The sequence below is a fragment of the Colias croceus genome, chromosome 29, assembly GCF_905220415.1.
Source record: "Colias croceus chromosome 29, ilColCroc2.1".
Lineage (NCBI taxonomy): Eukaryota > Metazoa > Arthropoda > Insecta > Lepidoptera > Pieridae > Colias > Colias croceus.
The window spans coordinates 5,034,425-5,046,495 of NC_059565.1; the positions used below are offsets into that span (position 1 = coordinate 5,034,425).

At 31.4% G+C, this 12,071-nt stretch overlaps 2 protein-coding genes across 2 annotated transcripts; one reads left to right on the top strand and one right to left on the bottom strand.

Moving 5' to 3' along the window:
• Positions 1–4,881: 4,881 nt before the first annotated feature.
• On the bottom strand, positions 4,882–5,508 carry LOC123704277. The gene has a single exon (XM_045652587.1). The coding sequence runs from the start codon at positions 5,506–5,508 to the stop codon at positions 4,882–4,884; it is 627 nt and encodes a 208-aa protein (XP_045508543.1).
• Positions 5,509–9,031: 3,523 nt separating this feature from the next.
• On the top strand, positions 9,032–11,428 carry LOC123704278. The gene is made up of 2 exons (XM_045652588.1): positions 9,032–9,212; positions 11,268–11,428. Exons 1-2 carry the CDS (start codon positions 9,032–9,034, stop codon positions 11,426–11,428), a joined length of 342 nt encoding a protein of 113 aa, XP_045508544.1.
• The last annotated feature ends 643 nt before the right edge of the window (positions 11,429–12,071 follow it).

The following is a 12,071-nucleotide window of genomic DNA, read 5'->3' on the forward strand; positions in this document are numbered from 1 at the left end:
TACGGGCAAATTCAAACATTTACCTCAGCTTCAAACTACTCATTCCAAAAATCTAATTAAAAACTGTTTTAAAAAACATGAATATTCTTACATTTTCCGAAGCAGACGAATCAGTTACCTGCAAGTATTTAAAAATAATTTTATTTGCACAGAAAACAATAGAAATAAAATATACAACGCGATTTAATTTTAGCCAATTTAATAATAAGTAAGTATTATTATTGAAAATCATTAATTCCAAATATGGAGTCTCTACGGTTCGGCTCTGTAATAACTACCTACTTTCTGAAACGGTGGTAAATGGTAAAACTATGTTATGACGATTCAAAAGTGCGTCTAGAAGAAGTCTAAATGAATAAATAAATGTTTAAGTTAAAAAAATTATTGAAAATACATACATTAATACTAGTAGAATCAGCAGCTGGTGTTGTAGCCTGAAAATATATATAAAAATGAATCGCAAAATGTGTTGGTAAGCGCATAACTCGAGAACGGCTGAACCGATTTCGATAGTTATTCTTTTAATATATTTCTTGAAGTACGAGGATGGATCTTATGTAGAGAAAACGTAAACATGTACCACGGGCGAAGCCGGGGCGGACCGCTAGTAGGTTATAAATATCTATACTAATATTATAAAGCTGAAGAGTTTGTTTGTTTGAACGCGCTTATCTCAGGAACTACTGGTCCGATTTGAAAAATTCTTTTGGTGTTAGATAGCTAGCCCGTTTATTGAGGAAGGCTATATTTTATATCGGTACAATGCAGGTGAAACCGCGCAGCACAGCTAGTTATTCATAATCTTAGACCAATAAAATATTAACATTCTTTATTCTTTTTAGTAGGAAAAGCGCGGGAAAAAGCGGGAAATTTGACATATTAATTTTTTTTTGCGTTTTTTTACTCTTTAACAGATTAAAAATAATTAATAGTTCAATAACACAAGCTATAAAAAAGTAATAATCAAGGAATTCTACTTACAGTGTCTGATGCCTGAAAAAAAATGCATATTGATAATTCAGACTTACTAAAAAAATTTAAAGTTTTTTTTTATACCTACACAATACAACAATAAGTGAAGTTCCATGTCCCTGGTGCCCCTTACCCCTAGTGGGGTAAGGGGCAGTACATCTGTTACACTGATCGATTTTCTTTAGGGACAAGTAGGTGATCAGCCTTCTCTATCCTACCAGACCGAAACATTTTTTTTTCTTCGTCTCCACCGGGAATCGGACCCAGGGCCCCTCGGTGCTACGCTCACGCGTCAACCACTGTACCAAGGAGGCGGTCAATACAACCATAGGTGATACAAATGATTAAAAAATATGAACACTTATAGAGATAAAAATATATTGCGCTCAAAGAAAATTAGACCATGCTGTGCTAGGAATAAACCTAGATAACACGCTAGCGACTATAGACTATTCAACGTCACGCTAGGAATGCTCCTAGCATCCTAATAAATGCGGAAGTCTGTTATTTCTTCACGCCCCAACCACAGAACCGATTTGGATGAAATTTTGGACAGAGATAGATTGAAGGGAGGGAAATTTTTTTTTTCCGGAAATGCCACGGAAACGGAACTATAAGAACCTTTTTTTGATTACGCGGGCGAAGCATTACTGTTTTAAATCTAAGAAACCAAGGTCACCAACTTTGACGTGAAATTTTAAATAATAACTGTCCTATAACAAATCGTCTAATGCATTTTTATTTTTATTTCAATTTATGAAAAATAAGGAATTAGGATTTAGGATGGTTGCAAATAAAACTCATATTATAAAATACGTTTAAATTTTTTAGTTATATTCATACAATCAATATTATAGTATTATACCTACGCCTTGTAATAAAAAAATGTGTGCGTGTACTAGTGTACACACGTAAGAAGTGAAATTTCTTTATGACCTTATTTTTCAAAAAATAATTTACTATATGCAACTTTGCTGAAATACGTCGACTCACGCGTGGTAGGGATAAGAAAAAGATGGCGCGTAACGGAAAAATGTTACACTAAATTTTTTTCCAACCCCGATAAAGAAGTTTCACTTCAAAAAATTAATTTCTAAGCTGACAAAAATTTTAACGTATTTGAGAACTCAGTATACAAAGTGCCCAATAAAAAGCATATTTAACAAAAAGTCATTTACTGCTCTCTGTCTGTCCGTATGAATGTTGAGATCTTTACAACTACGGAACGGATTTTGATGCTGTTTTTTTACTTAAAGAGTTGTTATCAAAGAAGATTTAAGAATGTAATATGTATATAATTTGTAAGTTTGAAACAAGGCAGGTGAGGGCGGAGAGCTAGTGAAGTAAAAACTATACTATGTATTTCATTCTCAAATAATTATTCTAATGCGTTCTTTCCGGACTGTTATCAGGCTAAGTGGCTAGTCATTAAATCGAATGACAAGTTTGTATAATAAATATTGAATACGTTGTAAAAGAGCAGACAATGCCAATAAACAATCTCCTATTAACATAAAACATTTCATACCCCGATAATTGTAACGGCCACGCTTCCACAGCGTTCAATAATATCTTAGCTTGCTTCCGAACCTCTTTCTGTAATGCGTAATTCATTATTATGTCATTTATTGTAATTTTTAAATGATTTCTCGATGATACAATGGTCTCACCAATGAAACTTATAACACAAATCGAAATGAATTCAGCCATCCACCACAATACTAAGGCAATTATAAAGTTTGGGTCTCTACTATCACGGTCGTAACAAACGTAATTCCAAATTGAATTTAATACATATACATATGCAGTAATTACTATAAATAATATATAAATATTGAATACTTTATTGATTAACACACTCACTTCGCCGAGCAAACAGTAAGCCATAGACAACGTTTGTATTTTTATATTTTTGGCGCGAACAGCGATCTGACGTCTGTCATTTTCCCCGCCAAACACAGATAAAAGCTTTTTTATTATATCCAAACGTCCAGAAATTATTTATACATACGTACAGATTGTAAATATCTCGAGTTTTTGCTTGAATACTATGATCAATAAAAATATTGTGCATATGTATCCTAAAACGTTTACTGTATAATAATCTATTACCGACATGTATAACGAAAATATCACAATAAAAACACATATAGCTTTTTTTCTATTTAATTTCTTTTCTACATAAAAATCGCTATTGGTCTGTAACATGTTGTCTATTGTTGATAATTTTTTGAAGATATCTACATAGCTGTTTGAAAATAAGTACGGTGCGATCATTTGTATAATAAATTGAAGCATCAGAAACACACTTGGGGCGGTCGATAGAAAATTGAATTCCAAACCTTCACGCAATACAATTTTTCTTAAATCGAATAAGCCTGTTATATACCAGAGAGTAATGGCACTTACGAATAATACAGAGTATAACTTGTTCGCTAATGTCGGAGCTTTAATATTACCATTCACGTAGGAAAACCGAAACACAGAGAAGCATCTTTCCACGGATATTAATGGCCGTAAGCAATTTAAAACACTTTTCAATTTATCTTGCGATTCCTCCATTTTTAAAGAAAGTAAATATTATAGTAATCTCTCGGTAGTAAATAGGATTTTGACTACTAAAGAATAGTAAATCGTTGTCGATTAAATCGAATTTTTCAATCCAAAACCATTCTCCATATTAATAAAAATGTCTTTGGTTATTTTCACTCTAGCAATATTTAGATTTATATATATTGCACTTGACCTGGATTTGAATTAGGTTTATTTATATCCCTTTGTTCCAAATTATGGAGTTCTATACTCCATAATTCTAAATATAATCTACTGTTTTGTTTAATAAAAAATATCCATTTTTCAGATTCTCAGAAAACAACCATTGTGTGAAAGTCGTACGTAAGATATAATACCGAAGTAAATTGATATTACAATGTAACAATGTTACAAATTACAATTAATGTTATGGAAACACCTAATCACATATGACAATACTGCTCTTTCATTTCTTTTCCACGTAAATGTGCATACATGATACAAATATAGATAATTACTGCTTTCGAACGGTCATCGATAAGAATTTATAATAACATACATTTTATATGTTATGTTCGTGTTTATTTAGTTCTTGATAAATTTGACAAAAAGAACCAATTGTGTATGTATGAAACATTTTAATTAATAAAAAATCGATCAATAGACAGATTGGAAACAGTAATATATTTAAATAATAAATATAATAAACGAATAATGAATAAAAAAGGCGTAGCCCATCACGTCTAATGTCAAAAATATCTACACAGCATATTGGTAGCGAGCTTCGATTCCAATTCCATTTCACTTCGAAAATTAGGTATTAGGAAGCTAAACAAAAAATAGTGCTAGAAAGCACACATGGCATTTGAAGTCACGCTAGGACAATAAAAAAGTCCTGTGAATTGCGACAAGCTAGGATAAAACGTGACGTCACTGTGAGCATTAGGTTATGCTCTTACTGAAAAGACGCGTTGGATCTTTTTATACAAAGTAAAACGTAGGTAAAACTAAAACACAATATTTGTATTTACAAGAATTTTATTTAATTTGCTATATGAATACTACAATCATCATCAAAACAATTTATTTTATGTTTTAAAATTTTTATTAACAAAAAATATACTCTATATTTTACTATCTAATTCATAAAGTCACGCAAACCCCGTGAAATTAGGACAAGACATTAAAGATACAAATTACTACACTAAAAACAACCGACTTCAAAAACGGAAAAGTGAAAATAAAAAAGATTTGATATTATTTACTACATATTATTATTTAGATGTGCCAAAAAGGTAAACCTCGGAGTAATCGGTGTACATACATAAAAAAAATATACCGGCCGAATTGATAACCTTCTCCTTTTTTTGAAGTCGGTTAAAAATGACAGATCTGTATCATAAATATTAAATACGTCGTAGTAGAGCTAATAATAGCAAGCAACAATCTCTTATCAACAAAAAACATTTCGTACCCTGAAAAACGTAACGGCCACGCTTCCACTGCGTTCGATAATATCTTAGCTTCGTTCCGAACCTCTTTCGGCAATGCATAGTTCATTATTATGTCATTTGATATGATTTTTAATTCTTCTCTTGATGTTAATACATTCTCACAAATAAAAGCAATAACACTAACAAAAAAGAATTCCATACCGCACCACATTATTACAACAACCATAATATAGTTTGAAGTGATTCCCTTACGGTAAAATAAATAAAAGTAACCAAATATCGTAAGTAATATGTATGTAAACGCAGAAGTAACAGAAAATAAAATGGTCGTAGTAAAAACTTTATTGATCAACACACTCACTTCGCCGATCAAAGAGTAAGCCATAGACAACGTTCGTATATTTATTTTTTTGGCGCGAACAACGACCTGACGTCTGTCACTTTTCCCTCCAAACGCATATAAACATTTTTTTAATATATCCAGACGTTGGGAATTTGTTGCTATATATGTACAAAATGTAAATATTTCAAGTTTTTCCTTGAACGCCATGGTTGCTGTAAATAGTGTCATAAAACTAAAATCATCCTGAAAATAATTAATGACCACTGTAAATAAAGTGTATGACGTAATGAGAACACTTATCATTACTTTGAGTTTTAATTTCCCCGCTTCATAAAATTCGTTATTTATCTGTAACAAGCAGTCTACTGTTGACATTTTTTTGATGATATCTGTGTAGTTGTTTGAAAATAGGTACGGTACAATCATTTGTATTATAAACTGCACCATCATATACATAATCGGCGTGAACATTACATAGAGGTCATAACCCTTACCCACTAAATAAACTTTTATATCGATTGAGCATATTACTAAGCACAGAACACTGGCGCTTATACACAATAGAGAATACAACTTATTCGCAAATGTTGGGGTTTTAATGTCACCATTCACATAAGTAAATCGAAACATACAGAAACACTTTTCTACCGTTAGCAATGGCTGTAAGTAATTTATTATACCCTTCAATTTTTCATGTGCTTCCTCCATCATTGTAAAAAGAAGCTACAACAAACACAAATATATAAGATACAAATATAACACAAGCCCTTTGAAAATTTTTAATAATTCTTCAATGTAGAAAACCACATACTTAGAAAACCAATCTGTCATTTCTGTTTTGCAGAATTTTTAATCACATCAGCACTGGTTTTCAAGTCTTTATTTCTAAGTACATAAAAATAAGTTATGAATTTACTATATTATCTATGATTTTAATAACTCGTAATCACTCTTTGGTTATGTCACAGATAATATAATACTCGATAAACCGTAGTCTTTGATTTTTCACACTCGCAATCTTGTCTTGCAATTTTTTAATATTAAAACTCAAATTGGATTCGACTTTAACATAGAGGTATTATGTAGAAAATACTCATTCTGTTTTAATGAAAATAACCATTGAATCTTAGGCGGTATTCAGAAAGAAAGCTGGAAACTTATAAGCGCTTACCGGCGCTTGTCAGCGCTGGTTCGTTCTACACAAAGAATGCAGGTTGAAGCAGACCAAGACGAATTTTATATGGCAGCGCCCAGCGCTGACCAGCGCGTGTTCGTATTATATTTTCTAGTTACCAGTAATCTGGGGGTAAAGGGTAATCTATAATAAGTAGGAGCGCATCGCCAACAAACTGTTTTACAGTTTGGCGAAAATTTGTTAAGGTTATATAGTGTTAAAATATAGTGTAAATTAATAAATAAAAAATAAAAAATAAAAAAAAGTTTCCGGCTTTCTTTCTGAATACGCCCTTATAATACATAATAATATGTATAAACTGACGTAGACGCTGTATTTGTGGTATTTGCGCGAATAAACTTGCAGGTAAAGCCGTTCCCAAAGTCGTTCCGCGTCAGACAAAGATATTAGTATTCTAGGCATTCAGAAAATCGATAAACAATTATAATAACGGTATTCCAATTTCCAATTAAGGTAATGGAAATATAGATAATTACTTAAAAGCATATTTTGGTGATTGTATCGAGAATGGATAAAAATATTTATTTATTTTAATTAATTTTCTACGCATTGGTATAAGTGCAGTCCCATGTCCCCTAGTGGGGTATAGGGCAGATGCAATAAACATCTGTTTCACTGATCAAATTTAGGGACAAATAGGTGATCAGCCTTCTGTGTCTTGCCAGACAGAGAGTCGTTTCGGAGGAGTAGGTATAATATATAGTATACCATTGTGACACGAGAATTTTATATATTACAGCGAAGATGTAGTCGAGTTATGCTTTTAACTCTTAATGTATGTCTGTGCTTTTAACTAAAGATGCAGAAAATAACATTTAATTTTCGCTTACATCGATTTCTCGATGATTCAATGCTCTCAACAATAATAGCAACAAAATGAATGGAATGAAATTCGGCCTTGCACCACATTACTAAAGAAATTATGAAGTTTGGAACTCTGTTACCGCGGTTGTAACAAACGTAAGTATTTATGATGATTTCTACAAAAAACAACAACGATTGGTAAATTTAATTTGTTATAGATTTTACGCCCAAAACGTTGGGTATTTTCTATCTACACTCAGCAAAAATAAACAAGTAAAACACATAACTTCTCCATTTTTTATGTGATTGGTATTAAAGTAATTATGAAATGAAATTCATGTCCACCCACAAACACCCTATTTCCATTATTTCGATAAGAATTGTAAGTAATTACTTTTTAAAAGTCATGTTAACATCAAAATATAATGAAGTGACCGTAGTTATTAACATAATAAGAAATTTCCATTACATTTATTGTTTTATCAATATGTATTATATTTAGTGAACGACTTCCATGTTCAACATGTTCAATGGTTGTTTTTGAGAATTATAAAATATAGTTATTTTCTATGACTGTTGATAATATACGAAAAAGTTGAGGTCCATAATATAAAACTTTCCAAGTATCTGTGCTCTAGTTTTCATGTTACAATAAGCAAAAACGTATCAAATCCACCACTCCGGATCAAATTTTCATCTTTATTTTTAATATATTGTGCTACGAATCGAGAGCTTTGGCTTTTTTTTAAAGACGCTTGGAAAAATACGCAACAGATGCATTTGAAAGATTTTTTTCACGATTTAACGAATTATTTTATCTGATTAAGGGGTGCTCTGAGCTTACTGTAACTGTCAGCGAAAAAGTTACCTACCTATTGACTTTCTTTTAAAATGGAGGAATCGCAAGAAAATATTAAAAGTATAATAAACTGCTTACATCCGTTAATAATCGTAGAAAAATGCTTTTCTTTGTTTCGATTTGCTTACGTGAATGGTAATATTAAAACTCCAACATTAGCGAACAAGTTTTATTCTGTACTTTTGGTAATTTCCAGCATTATGTGTTATACATTAGGCTTTTTCGATTTTAAAAAAACGTCATTGCGTTATGGCTTAGAATTCAATTTTTTGACGGCCATGCCGGGTGTGTATATGATGGTTTATTTTGTTATGCAAACGATCGTTCCGAACTTATTTACGAACAGCTATGTTGATATCATAAAAAAGTTAGCAAATGTAGACTGCTTGTTACAGATCAATAGCGACTTTTATGTAGAAAGGAAATTAAAAACAAAACAAATGTTATTTGTTTTCATTGTGGTTTTTATATTATATTTTATAGTAATGGATTATTATGCTACAGGAGTGTTTGGGTATTTATTTATATCATTTGCATCGATCTTGGTATTCAGACAAAAACTTGAGATATTCACGTTATGTACGTTTATATCAATGTTTTCTCAACGTTTGGATATATTAAAAAAATATTTATCTGAGTTTGGCGGGAAGAATGACACACGTCAGATTGTTCGCGCCAAAAATATCGAAATACGCACATTGTCTATGGCTTACTGTTTGATCGGCGAAGTGAGTGTGTTATTCAATAGAGTTTTCAGTACAACTATATTATTTTTAGTGACTACTACATATGTATACATCTTAAATTCTATATGGAATTACACTTGTTACTATCGTTTCAATAAAAACTTAAACTTTGTATTTTCTTTAGCAATGTGGTGCATGATAGAATTAATTACAATAACAGTTACTGCTTTCATCGGTGATAGTATAGTATCATCCAGGGATCAATTAAAAATTATAATTAATGATATAATAGTGGACTATGCGTTGCCGAAAGATGTTCGAAACGAAGCTAAGATATTATTGAACGCAGTGGAAGCGTGGCCGTTACGTTTATCGGGGTATGAAATGTTTTTTGTTGATAAGAGATTGTTGCTTGCCGTTGTCAGCACCTCTACAACGTATTTAATATTTGTGATACAGATTTGCCATATCCTATAATTACCACTTGAAATGATTTGAACAATGATTTCCATTCATTTCTTAAAATTTTTGTAGTTTATGTTTTAGACATAAGTTTACGTGTTATTTTACAATATAATATGAGATACTATACTTAGACGTGGAAAATATGAGATAAGATTGAATAATATATTATTTAACAAACAATAAAAAGTTCTTATAAAAAATGTGTTTCACTATTACCCATTCCTATTTCTAGAAACCAAAATTAAATGTTTGATTAACCAAATTAAAACAATGTGTAGGAAATATTTAATTTTCAAATAACTATTTTTGGTAAAAATAAGATTTAGTGGCATGATTTCATGAAATGTCATATCCTCGTTTCACTTCGACATACCTATACCTACCAAAATAAATACTTCCTCCTAGCTTGTCACATTTCAAAACATTCCTAGCGTGACGTGATGGTTATACCTACTCCTAACGTATCCTTAATCCTTATGTTATTCTAGTACTAACTTGTTTTGTTTATTTTATGGTTACAGCGTAAATTTTACACATATGACTTTTTTTATAATAAATACCTACTATCAGTGTGTTATAATATGAAATGAAAATACACAATACACAAACACATTTTTTATGTTTACACATGTTTTAACGAAATTAAATTCTCATCAACACAGAGACGGCACATTTTCATTTAATTTCCTACGATACAATTACCAAATGGTCGTAAATCATTACTTACCTACAAATTCATTTTCAATAACTTACGTTCAAATAAAATTATTAGTACGTAAACATATATTATTAATTATTATCATTGTAGCCGCCTTAAGTACCTACCGTATTAATCCATTTTGTATAAGTAATTTTAAATATTTTACTTGGTGTGGTAACTATATTAAATTGATTAATAAATAAATAAATTGTAGACTAGATTCTATATACAATACTTATAAACGTCGAAAATTAATAGAAAGCTCACGAATGTTCACTTTTTCAATAAAAATGGAAGAAAGAACTAATGCTATAGTGCAGTCTTTGAAATCTATAACTATAATCGAAAAGTGCATGGGAACAACTAGATTCAGATTCGTCAACGGAGTTATTTTACAACCAACGTTAAAACAAAAGTTATGTTCGTTTTTCGTGTTAATTGGTGCAATATTCTTACAAATTAGTATGATAATAATTGGTAAATCTGAATTTCCATACAATTCGGACACTATTGAGTATGGTCTTTTAGGCACTACTCCAACTGTTTTTATGTGTATTCAATTCGCAATTGCCATAACAGGCCCCCTTTTTTATTCAAAACAGACCATAGATATTATTAAAAAGGTAACCGAAATTGATTATCTGTTGGGACTTGACTGTCAAGTATATAGTGCGTGGAAGAGACAAATAGATATTAAAATGGCGTTCTGTATCGCGTCATACACAATTTCTACGTTCAATGAAATATATTTCCATCAATCATGGTGGATGATTATCATCACTATGGCCATAACATCGTTTAAGCACAAATTCGAAATATTCTCAGTGTACACTTATGTAAATATGTTATCTTTAAGACTACGTGCAATTAACGATATTCTATCTACATTTCGACACGAAAATTGTCAAACACGAAACGTCACAGTTCGCGCCAAAAATGTAAAAAGAAAGTCGTTGTCTATGGCTTATGTTTTGATTGGCGAATCGTTTGAATTGTTGAACGGTATTTTTAATCTGTCCTTATTTTTTACTTTGGTAACAACGTTTGTGTACGCCTTGATCGGTGTATGGATGTTCGTTTATTCCTACCGTTATTTTGCTACTCCAGAGTATATGTTTCTATTACTTATATGGGTAGGGTTAGATACAAGTGTGATTGGTATCATAGCATATGCCTGCGAAGGAGTGTCGAAGCTTCGAGAAGCTCTTATGGAATCGGCTAACGACATTATAATAAATTATTATAATTTATCCAAAGTACGAAGTGATGCTAAAATATTTATGCACGTTTTGGAGTGTTGGTCGTTAGAAATTAATATTTTTCATATGATTCAATTTAACAAGAGATTATTGTTAAAATTTATTAGTGTGAGCACGACTTATTTGATTTTTTTATTGCAAATTTCGCATTTGATGTAGCTTTCATGATAAGTATGTATTTCATGTTGAGCCACCCGTCCGATTAGGGACCTTCTGGCCTCCTCCACTCAAGCGACAGCTCAAGCCGAGGTTCGTGGTCCCCGTCAAGGGGGGACGCCCTTGTGCATGTCGCTACCAGGGTGAACCTTCAGTTCACCCCCGCGTCCGCGTTAAAATGTAGAAGCCCTTCTGGCTAACATTGAGAGACACCACACAAAAAAAAAAAAAAAATGTTGAGCCTGTTAATTTGTAGTACCTAATAAATATGTTCTAAGTTCGTACCTATCGTTATTAATGCTAGTAAATAAAAAGAGCATGTGTCCCGAGCACACGTGTCTGAAGTGAAACTTATTTGGCAAGATTCAAAGAAATTTTATGCGCGAGATGTTTCATAATTTGAATTTATACGTTATGAATCGCATGGCATCGCAGACAGGTTAAGTTTAGGAATATGCTAATCGACTATATTATTTTTATCTACAATAATGTACGTTTAAAGAATAAAAAGTATGATGATTATTAATTTTTCATTTATAGTTCCTTAATTTTATTCCTTTTGTTTTTTCCATTAATTATAGTTCCTTTGAATATAGATATTATGTAATAAAATAATTTTGCACGCTGTTAAATAACGGCTAAACAT